This window comes from Bombyx mori, chromosome 21 (assembly GCF_030269925.1).
Source record: "Bombyx mori chromosome 21, ASM3026992v2".
NCBI classification, from domain to species: Eukaryota; Metazoa; Arthropoda; class Insecta; order Lepidoptera; family Bombycidae; genus Bombyx; species Bombyx mori.
The window spans coordinates 2,940,166-2,961,348 of NC_085127.1; the positions used below are offsets into that span (position 1 = coordinate 2,940,166).

The 21,183-nt window shown below is 35.1% G+C and overlaps 2 protein-coding genes across 2 annotated transcripts; both read right to left on the reverse strand.

Moving 5' to 3' along the window:
- Window positions 1-831: 831 nt before the first annotated feature.
- On the reverse strand, window positions 832-17,344 carry LOC105841558 (uncharacterized). The gene is made up of 8 exons (XM_062674792.1): window positions 16,101-17,344; window positions 14,029-14,236; window positions 13,591-13,809; window positions 12,275-12,382; window positions 6,850-6,966; window positions 2,168-2,365; window positions 1,460-1,567; window positions 832-979 (listed from the first exon to the last, which is right to left on the reverse strand). The coding sequence occupies exons 1-8, from the start codon at window positions 16,249-16,251 to the stop codon at window positions 850-852; spliced, it is 1,239 nt and encodes a 412-aa protein (XP_062530776.1). The 5' UTR covers window positions 16,252-17,344; the 3' UTR covers window positions 832-849.
- Window positions 17,345-17,351: 7 nt separating this feature from the next.
- On the reverse strand, window positions 17,352-21,043 carry LOC101745712 (uncharacterized). Its single transcript, XM_062674793.1, has 5 exons — window positions 20,794-21,043; window positions 20,309-20,513; window positions 19,204-19,419; window positions 18,185-18,295; window positions 17,352-17,515 (listed from the first exon to the last, which is right to left on the reverse strand). Exons 1-5 carry the CDS (start codon window positions 21,041-21,043, stop codon window positions 17,380-17,382), a joined length of 918 nt encoding a protein of 305 aa, XP_062530777.1. The 3' UTR covers window positions 17,352-17,379.
- Between the last annotated feature and the right edge of the window lie 140 nt (window positions 21,044-21,183).

The following is a 21,183-nucleotide window of genomic DNA, read 5'->3' on the forward strand; positions in this document are numbered from 1 at the left end:
CATTTGAAAGATGTTGTCAACAAATAGCTAAATAAGCACTAGATTGAATCGTATTTTTAGCTCGCATTATTTTTATTGGGCATATCTAATTTTTTTCATATATTTATCGGTCTACGTTAGGTGATAAAATTCATGCCAAAGTTTCCAAAAACGATGCCATTTAAAAAATGGCAATAACTGATAAGAAAAATACGAGCATTAACATTACATAGTTAATATTTTATGTAGATTATTAAAATAAAATTATACCTGAATATAAAAGAAAAAAGTATCTCACATTCATTTCTAATAGCAACAGTGTTTTAAGTTCAACGGCCTTTGAATCAAATATCGCTTTAACTTGGTCAATACTGTCTGAAGGCTTTTTGTGATCCATTACCAAATTGGTTTCTTAATGTCTAATAAGCGCGATATTTCATTACGAAATTTGAAAAAAATCACCGTATTCTGTTGTAGTTAGTCACTAATTAAAAATACAACTGCCTATATTTAAAATTTAATATGCTTATAATAAACATTTACGTATTAGTCTACTCAGTTGTAGGCACAGCGAATCTAGCCTCAAGTTCCTAACGAATACCTCTTGTAAGTGTCGACTATGGTTCGTAAAATCCATTTTGAAGAAGAAATTTAAATTTAACACATTTCGTTATTACGCCGGTGCTCCTTTAGGAAGCGCTTCCAATCATAATATACTTTTAGAGTTTGCTCTCCAAAATAAAAATACAACATTTTAAACGCATATTCAATACTTGTTTGTCAATATGTGCAGTAAAAAAGGTACGAAAAAATTAATTGTATGCATCATATAAAAAATAAAACTGCAACGAACACAAGTAACAATTTGTTTTAATCATACAATTGCCTTCCGTGCAAGTCTTCGCATTCGGGATACATCTTGTAGCAGTCCCCTCGCGTCCCGTGGGCTATATCGTACTGCTTGTGAATCTCCGAATCGAATTCCCGTCCTTTTGGTAATCTAGAATTATGAACGTTTTTTGAAAGCAAAAGAGAATGAAAAAACCATTTGTTTAACGTCTCCCTAGCTGCTGTAGCAAGAAGTTAATGAAAAATCTGTGGAGACTTGTGCTTTTGTCTGAGGTAGTTCTGTTTGATGTTTATTTTTATACTAGTGGAATTTTTGATGCAAGGCAGCATTGTTTATATCATTAGGTTGAAAAGTTTATGGTGTTAAGAAGAAGTGAATAACATTCAACACTTCAAGGAGTGAGGACGAGGTGTTTTAATATTTAAACTAGATTTCATGAGTGCTTCGCGCTAGAAATAGGCAAAATATCGAAACCTGACTGGAATGAGGAATCATGCGGCCTCTTTCCGTTAAATTTGTTGTCCTTTCTCGAGAGTGGTAGCTTAAATTTTTTATTTATATGGACTATATTTTAATTCCAAGTAACCCTGAAATCGTCTGCCAAACTAATGAAAACATTAAATGTCCTACGTGAAAGTCGCTCTGATAATTTCATCTAAGAATCTTCCTTGTTTCTTCGTAGAGTTTCCAGTTTCACACAATATCCTTAATACACACTGTCTGCCATTCCAACCTAATCTGAAACATTTATGAAAATTGTGATTATTTTAGAAAGTGCATTTTCCTCTGCCAATATTAGTAACACAGAGTTTCCAACTAAGAAGAGAACTGGTAGTTTCTCACAAAATCTCAAATCAATAAGATAAGATCAAAACATATACCCGTTACAAAACCTCGTTGGAGTGCCCGTAAAATAACACAATTCTATTTGATCTCTATACAATACCTTTTCTAAAATAAGGAATAAAATATTTTATTTTATCTGCTTAGTTGGGTAGACGGGCTCACAGCCCACCTGGTGTTAAGTGGTGAGCCCATAAACAACTATGACGTAAATGCGCCACCCACCTTGAGATATAAGTTCTAAGGTCTCAGTATAGTTACAAAGGCTGCCCCAACCTTCAAACCACAATGCGTCACTGCTTCACGGCAAAAATAGGCAGGGTGGTGATACCTACCCGTGCAGACTCACAAGAGCTCCTACCACCAGTAAAAAATCTCTCTCTACTACCATTATCAAATTCTAAGCTGTTCAAAAGTCGAGTGGAATTATGTTTTTAATTAAAATGGATGTTCATATCAAAACATAGCTAGAGGAGTTTATTTAAATAATGATACCCTTGGAAGAATTTTTCCAGTTTTGTGTAAAGAGTTTTCCTTCCTTCCCTATGGAAATCAATCCTGGATTCTGGTATATCGTCTAGAAAGCGAATGTTTTGGCTCTTCTGGTGCATGTCCTTTTTGGAAATCTTTGAATCTTCAAGTAGCTTGCTATCAATACTGCGTTTAGCAAAAGCAGGATTAACGATAAGTCTTCTGAAAAATATTGTAAAATCAAAATATAGTATTCTGATGTGTCTAGTGTATATTCAATTTGAATAAACCTTAGAATGATCTTCTCGTATTAGAAGATTATTTCCTCGTGTTCAACAATTAGTAATCTTAACTGGTTTAATTTCCTAACTTAACTCCCCCGCTAATGCTATCCTGCCTTGCTAAGTCCTAAAACAGCGATTCCCAAGAATACTCGAAATGAATATACTATAAACGATATATTTGTTTCCCTTAAAGAAATAAAAACCTATAATATCATTAAATAGGACGAATCTATTACAAATTCTTACTTACTTACGATACGGTTGCTTGCTAATTACTTTTCCATTTTCGTCCAGATAGTAAATATGTTTCGAAATGTCACTTCTACGATTTCCTTCGTATATTTTCTTGTGTTCTTTGAAGAAAGAAAACAACTCCGGATCATTTGGTAATTCCCAAGCTAGAGCAGCCGTACTTCCAAACCACACAATGTCCCCAACTTGCAGATACCCGTGAGTTTGGGTGCAGAATACTAGAATTAGTATTTTAATACGCTTCGATTAGGGTACATATTTGATTGGGTTAATTGAGCAGTTAACGGTGCTATAATTATGAAAACTAACAGACTTAGTGAAGAATAAAGTTTAATGGTTATTGAAGAAGTCGGTGATTAGCCTAATACACTTTAGATATGGCATCAAGAAGGACTTTACAGGGAAATAGTGCGATTCAAGATTTTACTGCAAAGGAAACTGGCGAGGCACCAACTTTTAAGGCAGCAGAATCTGCGGGGTACAAGTAGCGCAGGATCGGCCATGATGGTTAAACTTAGGGAAGGCATTTATACAAGAGTGTTTTGATTTTGCACAAGATTTTGTATGCTCCCACTGGTGGATAACATCATTTTTTCCATTTTCAGGAAAGCACTCATACATTCCGATTCAAAAATTAATATAATTATAAATATTACTATATTTTTGTAGTGTATTATTGTTAATCTATTGAAATGTGTACATAGCTCAAGTTGGTCAATGATTTCCACTTTGTGTTGTCTATCAACGCCTAATCAAATTCATTATCTCAATCATTTTGTTTTTATTAATTCACTGTATCTACGGCTAATTTTAATACTAAAATCATAATCTTTAGCCTCATTGTTTGACATAATGTGAGTATATTGACTTTCATGTATTCTAAAAATTTGAAAAACCCTTTTCATTATTACTATTTCAACGACCTTCCTATTTATTGTTTATCCATAACACATGTCGAATTGTGAGGAACACTATATTTAATATTTCAAAGATTGATATAAGTTATACCACAATACATAGTCAAAATAAAATTACCCAGCTGAAAGGAACTGCCGTCAGGAAATACTAAATATCTCTTTTTTCTTGATAATATCTTTTCAGACGACGTTTCGTTTAGCGAACTTCCCAAGCTAATAGTAAAAAAACAGACTAGCGTCCACACCAACAAAATCATATACATATTTTTTAATTTTGTTCGCGACATCTGAAATGAAAGGGTTTAAAATTGTAATTAACTCAGCTGAATATGCCTCAAATGACGGTGCTAATTAGTATAAAACTATCATCAACTTGCTCGAAGACCTGTGGAACGATGGACCGATGACATAGTCAGGATGGTGTGTCAGACGTGGATGAGAATGGCGAGCGATCGAACACTATGGCGTAAAAAGGGAGGCCTATGCCTGGCAGTGGGTCTCAAAGGATCAGAACTCTCAGAAGATGTTGACGATGAGCATCAACTGTGACGATCCAATGACATTTTAGGTGAACAGGATAATTGTTGAGATTTCGACATTTCCACACAGTTTTTTGTATTTGTGATTTTTTGTATAAATTTATAATACTTAAATGAATTATGCTATAGGTTGATCAGATAATTTGTAATTTGCACATTAACCAACAGACATCCAAAACCGATTCTGTTCTAAGCAAAGCACCTAAAATTATTGTTCTCATATAATTACTATGATAACCGATTACAGAACAAAAAATCTTAAAATCAATTACATAATGATTCAGTTTAAAATTTAACAAGATATTTAAATAGATATTGAATATTTTTCAAACCTTTACTTTGCTGATACTTGTAAAATTTTAATATTAACCATACTCACTTTTAACTTTCAGCCAACAACAGCCAACAGTTCTGTATACAACAAGTAACCGTACTGGATTCCAGCACAGTATCCAAACAAAGACTGGTCCACGATAGAGAATGTTTAACGTATGTTTCTGGACCCATACAAATTGGAGCCAAACGTATTTGCATATAATTAAGCCGCCGGAACTGGTGTTGTCTCCGCGAACGTGCTAATGAATGAGGAGGTGTCGATGTTCCGTACAATTGCGAGTGTAACCATTTTTAGGGCACGCTTCGACAAACAGACTCATGTTTAATAAAATAGTTCGATTAGTTAATACTTCACTCCAATTTCATAACGAACTAGCTGACCCAGCAGACTTCGTAGTGCCTCAATCGATAAATAAAAGACCTAAACTTTTGTATAAAATAAACTTAAAACAAACAAAAGGAATTCGTTCGACGGGGGACACGTCAAAGGAAAAACAAATTTGTTATATATACCTTTTAAACCTTCTCTGGACTACCACAAATAATTCAACACCAAAATTAGCCAAATCGGTCCAGCCGTTCTCGAATTTTAGCTAGACTAACGAACAGCAATTCATTTATGTATATAGATAGAAAGCAAAGTTTATCACTATTAGAAAGAACAGATACATATTTTGAGGTAGTTAGTTCCATGGAGAGTGCTCTGAGGAATTGTTTGAGATGATACCTTCATCTCGTTTTTACCATCGCACCGCCACCACCGGAATAGAGTTCATCCATACTAGCTGGGGCCACTGCGTTCATCCACAGTGCGATTCCAGAGATCTTTTTTCTAAGTACCATCCGGCTTTGGAATGAGCTCCCGCCCACGGTGTTTTCCGAGCGCTATGACATATCATTCTTCTAACGAGGCTTGTGGAGAGTATTTAACGGTAGGCAGCGGCTTGGCTCTGCCCCTTGGCATTGCTGAAGTCCATGTGCGACGGTAACCACTCACCATCAGGTGTATGCTCATCTGCCTACAAAGGCAATAAAAAAAAGGTAGGTTTTTTATACAGCTTCTATAAATACATATTTGAAATTAACAATTTTAATTATATAAAACCCCAACCGAAATCCCAAATTTATCGATGAATAATCAAAATATCAATTTAGCGATTCCGATTCGGTGGTAGATTCTGAGAAGTGCTGCTCTTGCTAGGGCTAATATTAGAAAATTCTCTCAGGTTGAGCCCGTGAACTTACCTACTCGTCCGCCCGTAGTAGCCCTTTAGACTACCAATGAATAGGTAACAAAAAAAAAACATCAATTCTCAATTAATCTTAAACTAACTTACTAGTTAGGCGTATTGTGAGTCACAAGAAAGTACATATCTCGTAGATTTATTTTTATTGCTTAGATGGGTGGACGAGCTCACAGCCCATCCGATGTTAAGTGGCTACTGGAGCCCATAGACATCTTCAACGTAAATGCGCCACCCACCTTGAGATATAAGTTCTAAGATGTCAAGTATAGTCCGAAACGCATTACTGCTTCACGGCAGAAATAGGCAAGATGGGGGTACCTACCCGTGCGGAGTCACAAGAGGTCCTACCACCAGTAAAAAATTTGCTGCTTGTTTTTGAGTCCTGCGTTCTGTTTAAGTCGGTAAGTCTATCGCTTCTTTCTATGCTTCAAATCATAATATCGAAGACGTCATTTACGGCTACAGTTTTCGGTTATGACTATTAAAAGTAAAAACATTGTAAGCTCCTTGTCTCAAACATGATGATCATATATATACATACGTATGAAATTTGTGAATGTATTTGCACATTTTCTATCATAAAATAAACATTTAAACTAATTTCGGTAGTTTCATTTATTTAACATGGAAATGATTTGATGACATCAGGGAAAAGGTAACAGGATGATATTAATTGCTTGCATGCTTCAAACATTAACATTATTAATTAAAGCACATCAGTATAGTACAAATAATTGATTTATTGCGTTAATTTTAACAAAGCCGAGTTCTTCAGAGATAATCACAATATCTATAAAATATCTATATAATATATATAAAAATGAATTGCTGTTCGTTAGTCTCGCTAAAACTCGAGAACGGCTGAACCGATTTGGATAATTTTGGTCTTGAATTATTTGTGGAAGTCCAGAGAAGGTTTAAAATGTAGATAAATATGAAAATGCTCGGAATTAAATAAAATAACAATTTTGTTTTTCTTTTGTTGTCTCCCCCGTCGGACGGATTCCTTTTGTTTGTTTTAAGTTTATTTTATACAAAAGTTTAGGTCTTTTGTTTATCGATTGAGGCACTACGAAGTCTGCCGGGTCAACTAGTATGTAACAAAGCTGTTTATAATTTCAGTATATTTAAAATTTTCCATCAAAATCTTCACAGTCGGGGTACAAGCTGAGACACTCGTTCGTTGGAGAATGCGCTCTGTCATATTCTTTATGATATTCGTCTTCAAATTCTTTGCCTTTTGGTAGCCTGAAAAAAAAAAAAAATATATTCGTCTAAAAACCAAACATTCAGTTCAGTCCATTGAATTGATTAATAATTCACACGACCGCTGTTAAAAAAAGAACATATATTTAAATTTAACAAATATTATCAAAAGTTTTGATTAAAAACTTTTATTGAATATGCAATTTCGAAAAGGGTACATTTCGCATATTTACGTCAAATACGTTTTTTTATATAGATGTAGTTTTGAGGTTTACCTACTACACTCATTTTATAATAATTCCAGTAATTTTTAATTGCTAATTAACACTAAAATATATCTCAAAAGTTAATATTTTAAATTTTACACTGCTTTAGAAAATAATCAGTTTTTTTCATTGCCTGAACATTTTACATTTTCAGAGATGTGCCGTTTTCGGAATTGCATATTCAATTAGGAAAAAGAAATCCGAGATTCCTGTACTCTTCAGGTGTGTCCCCTGGAGGTCGTAAAGCAAAGTGAGTTAGTTAGGTGATTGAGCATCTTATTCATTCGTCAGCACACACTTAAATCGTCTGAGGGGATTGCTACTAAGCTCACATGACTTCGTTTATCTACTACCATAAAACTGAGGCTTCGACAAGTTTCTAATTGGGTGCCATCACTCAGTTTGTATAATCTTTATAGACAGAACCCATGCGTGGCACTAACATTCTCAACTGCACTGCTCAAACAGTTCATCCATTTTTTTAAACCTGCACATATAGCTAATTTGTTAACAAGTAGGCAATCACTATATATACAGATATAATTTGCGTAATTACTGGTTGTAGGACGTCTTGGCAGTCCGCACGGTTAGGTACCACCGCCCTGCCTATGTCTGCCGTGAACCAGTAATGCGTTTCGGTATAAGGGGTGGGGCAGCAGTTCTACTGTAAAAGCGGTGACTAGAATTTATGTTTTCAGTTTATTGATATCTATGCACTCCGGCGACCACTTAAAGTCACGTGGGCCGTGAGCTCGTTCATCCATCTAAGCAATAAATAAAAAAAATGTAGGTATTTTTTTCTATAGGTTTCTTATACCTTATTTTATCTATTTGGCTCGTAATTGACTTACAATGCTAAATACTGTATTATAATCATTCGTAGCCACACGTTTTTAATATGGTATTTTTTTTTTGTTGCTTAGGTGGTTGGACGAGCTCACAGCCGACCTGGTGTGAAGTGGTTACTGGAGCCCATAGTCATCTACAACGTAAATGCGCCACCCACCTTGAGATATAAGTTCTAATGTCTCAGTATAGTTACAACGGCTGCCCCACCCTTCAAACCGAAACGTATTACTGCTTCACGGCACGAAATAGGCAGGGTGGTGGTACCTACCCGCGCGGACTCACAAGACGTCCTACCACCAGTTACGTAACTAGTTATTTACGTTTTAGAATTTTTAACAGATCGAGGTCTCCTTTTTGGAATATTACATCTACAAAATTTACAAAAGCAATTTGGTAAAATTTAACGCAGTATTTGACTAAAAACAATTTAACAAGATCAACGGATTACGTTCAGTGGACTCTATCAACTAAAACCCTATTCAATTAGCACTGGTATTAATTTAATATTTTCCGTCCGCGAATGTTTATTTAGAAATAGTAGGAAACTATTTGGTCACAAAATGCTCCTGGATCGTAAAACAAAATTGAATTTTTTAATTTACGTATATACCCTAGTCTTTTTTTTTTTTTATACACCCGTCATCACATGGCGTTTCTGTTTCCCCTAACATAGGTCAGAGTCTTTTTACATCCAGTTCGTATTTAGTTTTTTAACTTACACCCTATCCACTCTTCTCCTTCTTAGGGAGATCCTCCTTTTGGCCTACTATTGTTTATTTTATCTTTATTATTATAATTTTTTTTTCTTATTACTAACTACTAACAATATTTCATCTTATTCTAATAAACCCCACCTGTCTTACATATTTCATTATTAATCTATACCCTAGTCTATGTTTGAGGCTCTTGAGGTAGCTTCCTAAAGGCGGACTATCTTGCAGGGGGTCGATCTTCTTGAAAAGACTTACATACATGTGCTCGAGATTCTCAATAATGAGAGAACGACGCCGAAGATGTTTGAGGCCAGACTCCCTTCGTTATTCTTATCACTACATAGTATAAAACAATGTCGCTTTCTCTGTCCCTATATCTGTCTGTCCCTATGTATGCTTAAATCTTTAAAACTACGCAACGGATTTTGATTCGGTTTTTTTTAATAGATAGAGTGATTGAAGAGGAAGGTATATACGTATAATAACAACCATTAAATAGTGGAGAAATACTGTTATCAATAATAAATTACAGTTCCCTAAGCGAAGCGAAGGCGGGTCGCTAGTTTATTATAATTTTTTATTGCGTACATGGTATTTGTAGCGGTAGGCAGCGGCTTGGCTCTGTCCCCGGTATTACTGAAGTCCATGGGTGACGGTAACCACTCACCATCAGGTGGGCCGCTTGCTCGTCTGCCTACACGGGCAATGAAAAAAAAAGATGCCTAACATCTTTACCTAACAACAACATTAAATACAAAAAAAAAGTACTATGGGTGATCTTATCGCTAAGAGCGATCTCTTCCAGACAACCACCAGGTGGATGAGAATCACTTTAGGTAACAAATTACACGCGGTGTACCTATCAATTGAAATATATATTGTACATATATATACATACACATACACATATACATACACATAGATATACATACACACATACAACATGTACCGGGGTTACATACTAGAACATCATTTATCATTATACTCCTCTGGCCATATAGAGCATTCAAGACAAATCGGTAGGATGATAATGCTAATCTACAACGTAAGAAATCTTATCTAGTTCTTGAAATATAATTTCGTGATCTTTTTTTTTATTAAGAAAGTGTAAATCACAAAAGGAAAACTCCACGATGCTTACTGAACGCTAAGGTGCGCTATCCGTGACTTCAAGTGGGCAGTAGAACAGATAACGGCACATAACTTGAAGTCATGTGAACAAATAAACGGCTTGAAAATATTTAGGGCATTGCCAATCTCGAATCTAAGTCACAATGTCTACAAACAACATGTACATACAATAAATAATGCATGAAGCGGTAAATTATAATGTTATGTTCGTTCGCTTGCTCCAAAGTTCGGTGTTAACACAGTTTTTTACTGGTGGTAGAACCTCTTGTGAGTCCGCACGGGTTGATACTACCACCCCGCCTATTTCTGCCGTGAAGCAGTAATGCGTTTCGGCTTGAAGGGTGGGGCAGCTGTTGTAACTATACTGAGACCTTAGAACTTATATCTCAAGGTGGGGGGTGCATTTACGTTATAGATGCGTTTTCAGAGATCTTTTTTGCCACGTACCATCCGGCTTTGGAATGAGCTCCCCTCCACGGTGTTTCCCGAGCGTTATGACCTGTCCTTGTTCAAACGAGGCTTGGCTCTGCCCCTGGCATTGCTGAAGTCCATGGGCGACGGTAACCACTCACCATCAAGTGGGCCGTATGCTCGTCTGCCTACAAGGCTATAAAAAAAAAGATACCTATGGGCTCCGATAACCACTTAACACCAGGTGGGCTGTGAGCTCGTTCACCCATGTAAGCAATAAAAAAAGGCTATGACAGCAAGGAAGGCTACAGTGCAGTTCGACTAATGCCACCCAAAAACCCGAGCATAGCATAAAAGCGTCCTAAGAACTTCCTTCCGACCCAAATAAGAATGATCCAGTAAATAAATAATAATGTATGATGAGTGTACACGTAAACCTAAAGCCTCAAATATTTTACTTTCCAATTAATTTGCTTTGAAATATGTGAGATGAAAAGAACGGTATCCTTACGATACAAGGAAAATATTCCACTCAAAGGACGTATTCTTAAGCCAAATGATATGATTCATGTGAAGATTTATTTGAACTCTCTAACATCAAAGCATTTATTATGAACGTTAAGTATTTTTCCCATATATTTTAATGGAAAAAATACTGAATTATTACACCTTTTAATGCTTTCGTGCTCAATTCTTAGTTAAAGTAAACTTTTCCATCTTTCCTATTATTCGCATATAGTCGTATAAATAAATAGGTGATATCTTGTTGATGGTCTAATTATTATGATGTATCTTATTATAGATTTAAACTCCAGAATGCAAAATGTTTTGGTCTAAGTACGTATTGAACTGTATCTGTTACGCATTTATTATGGTGGTGATGTATTGACGACTAGAAGATATACATAAGCCAAAACTCTGTGACCTGTACAGTAGTACCACACCAACAATTACCGTTTACTAGAGACCGTCACCGTTTTCGTCAAACTCGTCGATTGCGACGAAGAGTTCGACCAGCGAACTAACTAATAGACACAGCCCACTGAGTTTCTCGCCGGATCTTCTCAGTGGGTCGCGATTTCGACGCGGTCGCACTGCTCTTGCTAGAGTTAGTGTTAGCAAATTCTCTCTGGTTGAACCCGTGAGCTCACCTACCCGTCCGGGCGTAATTGGAATAACCTCTTAGGCCACCCGCAAATAGGTAGGAAAAAACAAAAAAAAAAACTTTTGTTACACTTTTGTTAACCGATAACTAGCATGTATTAGTGCAGATTTTCTTAGGAAAAATGGTATTTGGGTGCCATACTAGAACACCGACGCAGTCACGTCGCTTGAGGGACTGTTGGTTTTATTCAATTTTTTTTTATTTAATACATTCAGATAGATGCGCTTCATCCCAAACGCCTTCAAATATTTCTGGTCAATAATATACTCTGGTATATAATAACTTCCATCAGTGGTAGGCGGTAGCTTGGCTCTGCCCCTGGCATTGCTGACGTCCATGAGCTACGATAACTACTTACCATTAGGTGGGCCGTATACTCGTCTACTTGCTAGGCCAATAAAGAAAATATAAAAAATAATAATGGTATGTTATGGTATTCATCATTGAATCAATTTGAAAGCTTTACTGTTGATGAAACATTTAAATATGACATTTACCCTGTCACTAATTAACTCAAACATCATTCTACCGAGTGATACTCGGCACCTCAAATTGTCATTTATAATTGATTGGGAATTATTAGAGACTTTTTCTTTATGCAAACAAACTATACCGATCCTATATATTATTAACCAAATTCTGCATTATCATCCAAAATCCTTGAATTTAATCAGATTCAGCTTTTAAACAGTTCTTGTAACAGAGTCTCGGAAATGTGGCTTATTTGGTACCTTATGTATCAAAGAGTATATTGTTAAAAGACGCTATGTATAAATATACTGTTATATATCTTGTTATGATACATAGAAACTTACGTGTAGATAACCCTTAGGAATTCTTGAAGGAATGTTCCCTGTGTTGAAGAGCTCTTTGCTGATTCGCATAGTTTGTGAAGCACGCATTGTCGGCCGTTTCTCCCGAGTCTGCGAACAGAATTTACTGGTATGAGTCTCGAGAAGTTTTAAAAGTTTAACTTCTACTGGATAGGGTAGTGATTATGACGACAAATTCATATGCTGTTTCAGTCTTTGATAATATCTTTATTTTATACAATATAATATATCGAAAGGTGAAAGGCGATTTGGTTTGAGCGAAGTTTTTGGAACTTTACAGGAGAACTATTTAAAGTTTAAAATTTGAAAAACAAAAATTATAACAAAATAACTTACTCAGCCATTTCAATGAAGTAAACTTAATTGAAGTTCAAATAAAAACTTCGAACTATTGATGGCGATACCAAATAAAACACAACTTTAATTACAATGATAAATATCGCGTATTGGCCGAAATTTCGTTTAAACTAAATAGTTTTTCACCCCTTACCTTAATATATTCCGAAAAATAGGTAGAGTAAGGTGTAAGCTTTTATTTTACTTGAAGAGCAAATGAACTTTTTATTATTGGCTTTGTAGGCAGACGAGCATGCGGCCCACCAGCTGGTTATTCTTTGACGTCAGTAATAGCAGGGGTAAAACCAAGTGACATACCGCTGAGTACTCATCGCAAACCTTGTTTAAAGAAGGACATGTCATAGCGTTCGAGAAACACCGTAGAGAGGTGTCCAGTCCAAAACCGGCTGGTACTTGGCAAAAAAAGATCTCTGGAACGCACTGTAGATGAACGCAGCTATTCCAGATAAACTTAGCCTCGCTAGAGAGTTCGAAAAAAGAATCGCCGTGGAATATACGCCACAAAACACAGTGTGAGCTAATGTCCCTCTGCAGACTCAGAGGTTCCAGACGGTCCACGAGAACGGACTTTTCGACATTATTAGGTGTCCCCGGCCTATAGATGGGAAGCAGGACTCCGCGCGAGGCTTGAACTTTGTAAAACACAAGTCTTTGTCCAGGTATGAAATGGATAAAATCTCTATAATATATTGTTGGGTTGGTTTCAAGTATACTTGGTGGATGACATCGTTCTACCCATTTCAAAGCAATTATTAATCCTGATTTAAAGGTTTTTAGCTATTTATTAATATATAGGTATATATATACATATAACATCAATATTTTGTCTCCGTGTAAATTAAGTGTGATTAAGTCTATGAACTCCGATAACCGCTTAACATGATGATGTCCTTAACTTTGGATTTCCATCTTAGCTCGATAGTAAAAAAGTTTTCACATACGCAGTATACAGTTTTTCTAACTTCTGTAATAGCTCCAATCGACTTTTTCTGTGATATTCTATTGTTATTTCATCCATAAACTCTTTCTTTAGGTAATCTCTGTTTAGTTGTCTTTCATGCAACTGTTTCTTATCTATTCTCGATTTCAGCTTTTCTTTGAATGACATGTTATTTGAATCAACACTTCTCTTCGCAAAAGCGGGATTTACAATGGTTCTCCTGAAATTTAAGATTTTATTTATTTATTTATATTTTGAACTTTTTTTATTCATTAGATAAACGCGTTTGGTCATCTGTTTGAGTTCAACCCCATAGTTTCAGTCACAATTTGTAAGCATAGTATGTACTTTTATCGCAATTAGGTAATGTAATGCCCGGTAAACGGCCATTGGATTTAACAAAACAATACATTTATAGTTATTTAGTTAGTTACTTTACCTTGTGTAAGGCACTTTAGCCAGATAACGTCCATCTTCGTCTAGATACACGATTTTTTTATCATCCTTTCGTCTCTCTAATTTTTCGTGTTCTTTGAAATAGTCAAATATCGCAGTATCCGAAGGCAAAATCCAAGCTAATGCCGCAGTGTTTCCATATAGAAAGATATCACCTATAGGTATCAGGGCTGCTGTTTGGACGCAGAATACTGTAATTAAAACGATAGATTATTATATAAAATTATTTTCTTTGCATACCACTTTCAGAAAAATTGTTTGATTCTAGACCTATGAAATCGATTCTGAAATCGAATCCTGAAAAAAGATACTAATTTTTCATAGTAAATGACTATCACGTGTTCACAATGACATCTAGAGTAACAGCTTAGTTTAGCAGAATCCTACAAAATGTATGAATTTTCACAATTATTTCTGCCGCGTTTTGAATCATGGGATAACCGTAATATTAGGTGGGTGGTATTATTCCGGTCGTAATATCTTCAGTAACCACTTAACAACAAGTAACCTATGATCTGGTCTGTCCAATTAAAATAATGAAAAATAACGAATCGTACTGCAGTGGTCTGCCTGTATATTTTTTTGCTGTACATTAAATATTGTTTTGTTCAGCATACAGGAGACAGAGACAAAACTCATACGTAGCCTAATTGATGTTGACATCGCCCACTGAGTTTCTCGCCGGATCTTCTCAGTGGGTCGCGTTTCCGATCCGGTGGTAGATTCTGCGAAGCACTGCTCTTGCTAGGGCTAGTGCTAGCAACACCCTGGTTTGAGCTCAAGGAGCTCACCCAAATGTTAGGGTGAAGCTGAAATAGCCTCTCAAGCATCATCAGCATAGGTAGGAGAAAAAAAAGGTGACATCCTTCAAACTAAACAGATGACTTCTTCAGGCATGCCTTAAGTTGCAATGGCATTCAATGGCCTTTCCACAGTGTGAATATTTTGCTTGTCTGCCGATCTATTACCAAAGATTTCCCACCAATAAGGACATGTTTCATACGCCACGTATTTCAGTTACGGTAAGTAGACATGCTAAATGAAAGGTATAAAGTAAATATTTAACAAAACAAATCCTACTAAGTGAATACAAGCAAGCATATGACGTTTTTTGTACTAATTAACACTACCTCTGACGTAAAATGACTTTAAAGAAAATATCAACATAGATACATATATACAATTATGTTTTTACTATTTTTCTGTTGTCATAAAAACTTGGCATCAAAAAAGCTAGTCATCGGCTTCTCCCATCGCGTTGTTTTTTTTATATTTTTCTGATAAACCGCGGGTAAAAGACCGCGGGGAAGAAGGCCAATGCTGCAGATTTTCCATCAAGCCAAAGATTTTCCATCAAGCAACCACTTGCTTGCATCAAGCCAAACTCCACAGTTTGCTGGAGCGTTTCCGTTGAAGCCAAGATCCTCATCAGTACCTACGGGAACGACTCGAGGAGGAGGAGGGAATAAATGCTACCCAAAATAATTTTCATGTGTGAACATGAAAAATCCTTACCATTGGGTAAGTGATGCTGATTTGCAAATTTTTTAATGCATAATGAAACCGAAATTGTTAATACATCGTCATTTCACATATTCTTTCATATCTAGGATTTAGGACTGGAGGACCTGAGAGCTTGTAATGTAATCTTAAATTTATATTTTAATTAATTTCTTTATTTTCCGGCATGTGATTTAAATACAAATACTTGATTTATTTTACCACCGAAATTCAGTCTGGACAAAATTAAATAGAAGTATGAAATAATTTTGTATATAAAAATAAGAAAATCTGTCTTGGCCTCTACTGATCCTCTACTAAAATATTTCATATTTGTAGATAATAATTAATTACAATCTAGAATATTCGTTTTAAAAATAAAAATATATTTCAGATAACTTAAGGAGGAAAAACTTTTGCATACATATTCAGGTAAAGAATATGCAAATAGACTGCAGTAAAAGCATTATACATTTCTATGCAAAAGCGAGTACAATGAGTTTTGTGAAACTTTTTGAGTACTAACTTCACGCTTTTAGTTAAGATGCTACCCACCAAGTTGTAAGGAACTGCCTTCTGGAAATACCAAGAACCTTTTGCGCCTCGACAAGACTTTTGTGCTCTCAGAATAGTCATTCTCGCGTATATCTTCACTAAAAACTTCACTAAGCGACAAGATTAACCAGAAAACCACGCCAAACATCATTTTCTTCAGAAGTAAATGAAACTTATTTAACTAGGAACCACAGAATTTGACTGTACAAATTGTAAATTACGAATACTTCGGTTTTTTTTTTCTGTAAAACTAATTCTAAAGCTGTCAGTGACAAAACACAAAACGCACTGCCTCATTCCCTGGCTCATTGTAAAACTTGTGAAGTGCAAAAATGAAACACCAATTAACATCGTCAGTGTCAAATGCTTTACTGTTATTTTTGTGTAACCGATATTTGAATTTTGGTGTTGAAAAAACAATAAACGAAAACTAAAAAAATACAGGTCAAAATATGCGTGTCTTGCCTCTTAAAGCCTTTGTGTATATCTGGCAGTTCTCTTTTAATGGACAATAAAATCAAGCACAGCACTAAATAATTTTATTTTCCGTAAAAATACGTATACAAGAAATCCATTAGTTTTATTTTAATAAAATACATTTAGAGATTCGCCAGTAAAGATACAGATAGTATATTATGTAGAAATAAATTAACTTTTAGAGAAGGTGGCATATTTAATTATCAAAATTAGATAACAAAGTAGACAAATAACATTAGCCAACTAGAAAGTTGTAAAATATACTTAAAAAGGAAATCTGCAAATAATTGCATTAATGTTAGCCTGAACTAGGAATCTAACCGAAATCCGAGGTGCAAGACATAGAACCCACTAGACCTGTGAGGATACAAAATTAGTGTGTAACCAAAAAGGATCTTTGCTTAGATACCTTTAGAATACATGTATACTAAATGCAATTACCATAATTAAAACTGAATCTAAAATAGAAAATAAACAAAATTTAAAACAGGTAAATAGATCGCCTATTGCACACGAGTTGAAAGATATCGCAATGTTAATGTCACCATCCGTCTTAAGACATGAAATTCAAGAACAATTGTACTGTATGGCTGCCATATTCAACAAATCTGACAACATGACTACTTCATCGCAGAAATAGATTGTATAGTGGTACACACACATATGGACTCATAAGGTACATTAATAATCTGTATTTTTTTATTAGTCCTAAATTTGCTTTTCATGGTGATTAACATTTCAGAACGACGGGCGAATGAAGTTAAAAATCGGATACGCAGTGTTGTATATACATATATTATATTCAATAGTTCAACGTAGGATAATTAGCTTCCAGAACAGTTTGGTCACAATCTGGATACAGCTCATCGCAGGATTCTTTCGCATAGTGTGCTGCTTCATATTCTTTTTGAAATTCATCCGAACCTCCCTGTGGTAACCTGAAATGTATTTTATTTTCATAATCGCGTACTTAGATTTCATTACAGATCACATACGGCAATTCCCAAAAAAAAAATTGTAAATACTATTAGCCTTTTTTGATTAAGTAATTCAAAGTCTCAAAGTCCTAGTCGAAGGTTTAATTTTTTTTTTTTTTTTTTTATAACAACTAAGAGGCAAACGAGCAAGACGGGTCACCTGATGGTAAGTGATTCACCGCCGCCCACGGTCACCAGCGTTTGCGCCAGTGCGTTGCCTACCCTTCAGATAAGAATATGCTCTTTTCTTGAATAACCCAATGTCGCAGTTGATAATTAATTGAAAATTCTCTAATGATGTTATTGGTTTTTACACCTTTTACGAGAAAATTAAATTTGTCATTTCCTGTTTGTTTTTTTAATTATTTTCAAAAGAGGTTAGTTTTAAATTAGTCAAAGTTAAAATTTTAAAATAAATAATAATCGCGACGCACGTCAGTAGACTTATCGTGCTGCACATCATATTCCATAAAATAAGTCTTACGTACTATAAGTACATTACACACCAATTAATTTTCTCTCCATGTCTAACAATACCAAGCATCGTCCCTACAGCGATAATTCTTACGTCAGGCGTCAATGAAACTTAATGAAACTTGAGTGTCGATAAAGCTCCATAATAATTCTTACGTGAACACGGCCCTCAGTATCTCCTGTAAGAAAGCTCCTTGGGGATGGTCATTTGTCTTCCCCACTATACATAATGTCTTCAACATGCAGTGTTTGCCATTGGCTCCGAGTCTGGAATTGTTCGGATTTATAAAAGATTTAGTTGATTCACCAGAAACTAGTTCTACATCTTTATGTACTGTTAATGACATTTCTTACTTATATATGTAATTGTGTGTATCCGACGAGCAATTTAAAATTGACGTAGTAGGCACTTGTGAACCAAAATAACAAAAATCGATGACAACATATGAATATATTATTTAGTGAATAAAAATCTCGTGTAGTAGTTTCTTGTGGCCCTATTGAATCTCTCATCTCTATACAGGTTATAAGGCACTTTATGAAGAATGCCTTATAACATTAAGTCTGTTAACTACATATTCAAATTAATATTTCTTACTAGTAAATTCTTAATTTTATTTATAACTAGCTGACCCGGCAAACGTTGTTTTGCCATATATAAGATTTTTAGGGAGTTTCTAGTGTAGAAAAAACAAACTAACTTATTGTAAGTGTGTAAGGATATGGTAGATGAGTGAAAGAGGCATGTAGCGCTGTGAACGATGAAGGAATATAAAAATAACAATACCTCATTCAACCACATAATGTCTCATTATAACAAAAAAAAAAATTGTCAAAAAAATTAAAAATAAATCTTAGGGGTGGACAACCCTTATCACTTAAGGGTATGAAAAATAGATAGTAGCCGATTCTCAGGCTTACTGAATATGCATAAAAAACTTCATGAGAATCGGTCAAGCGGTTTCGGAGGAGTATGGGAACGAACATTGTGACACGAGAATTTTATATATTAGATTATGTTTTACAAAATTTAAATAACAAAGGAAATAAATAGTTCTTTGGAAATAATATCAGAAATTAATGATGATAAAAATATGAGAACGTTTAAAAAAAGAATTGATAAGATTAAATTGAAACTTAAGCTAAAAAAGTATTCAATACCAATATTAACATACCCTTGAAGCATTGTCTCAATTTTCTGGTAGAGCGATACGCGACTGGTCCTGTGGAATTCAACGGTCTGTTGCTCATAGTCGGTGCTATTCAAAATCGCGCGCCTGTTTTTCGAGGCATGCATCTGTTTCCTGTCTATTCCGTATTTCTCTTTTTCTATTTGCGATGCGTCCACGTCGACGCTTCGTTTCGCGAATGCAGGATTCACGATAGCTTTCCTAAAAAGTTCATTTGCGGACAGTATTAGTTTGCGTCGAGCTTTAAAATGCATGCATATTTTTCGTATATTTTCGTGTGGTTTGCGTTTAAAGCTTTTTAAACTCCGCATTAATGTGTATTTTACCATAGCACGTAAATCTAAATAGGAGGTTGGGATGTTTATCGATTTGAATAATTCTAATATATTGGTGAACATATCATATTTTGAAAAACAGTAAAGAACACAAGACACAATTTTTTTTCTCATCATCGCTTACTTCATACAGAAAAAAATAATTATTTATTGATTAGATGGGTAGACTCACAGCCCTCCTGGTGTTAAGTGATTACTGGAGCCCATAAACATCTACAACGTAAATACACCACCCATCTTGAGATATAAGTTCTAAGGTCTCAGTATAGTTACAACGGCTGCCCCGCCCTTCAAACCGAAAGGCATTGCTGCTTCACAGTAGAAATAGGCAGGGTGGTGGTACCTACCCGTGCGGACTCACAAGAGGTCCTACCACCAGTAATTATTTAATTTAAAATCACACAAAAGTGCTTCAAACTCGATAATACTCTTTCTTTCAGAAACCTGTCAACACGATTTGTAATATGAAAAGTTTTTCTTGAGAAATTTGAGTTGATTCAAATTATTTAAGTTTGAATGTATTATATGAATCACGCGTTAAAGCAGTTAACGTGCCTTAAGTTGCTGGGATTCACTCAGATGCCAATATTAAATTACAGCCAAAGTTTTAATCTGTCAATCGACTCGTTAATTATATTATTATGTGAAAGCAAACAGTAACATTCATTTTATTTAAACAGAGAATCTCTTAGGACAAGATAATTAATGATAATTATTAATGATATTATTATTAATGATAGTTTCCTATTTAATACCTCTTGTAGGGCCTTCTGTATATAACTTTTCCATCTTCGTCCGTGTAATACACGACTTTGGAATCCATTCGCCTATGCAAAGGGTCGGCGTGATGATCGAACGGTGAATACGGATCCTGAGGTAATTCCCAGGCTAAGGCCGCTGTGTATCCCCACAGAACAATATCTCCGATCGGTGATACCAATGGAAATGTCGTACAAAATACTGAAACAGGATGTTTTTTTGTTGTGAGATAATAATAAAAAAAATATATTAGATAGATTTTTTACTATAAATGAAGTTTGTAAATTAAAAATCCGCCATACAATCCCCTAATTAAAACGTTACAAGGTCCACTTGCGAAACGATTATTGAATCCTACAGTTTTATAAATCTTTGGACAGGAGGTCTATTATATCGCAATGTACTCTTTAAATAATAATTTTGAGATACATATTGAGCAGAAAAAAAATTCAAAGCCCCAACGCATTAGTATTTAAGTAACAAAACAATTTCCATTTGTAAAATTCAAAATAATAAATAGCAAGCAATATAAACTCATTGACTTTCTCGGACTCACCAAGCTGGAAAGAGCTTCCTTCGGGGAATATGATGAATCTTTTTTTCCTCGACAATATTTCATTTCTTCCATGTAATTCAATTCCACCGCTCTTGTTGACATCTTCAATAATTTGCATTTCCACGGAGTAAACTAATAACAGCAATAACTTGAAAGTCGTCGGGATTGCAACCATTTTGCAAGTAATTCCGTTGAAAATTAGTTTTGGTGGAGCAACACGGGACTACAGTTTGGGATTACAATGCAAGATTATCGGCTTTCGATGAAGTACCGTTAATCACGACCAGTAAATATGAAACTTCTATATGAATTATA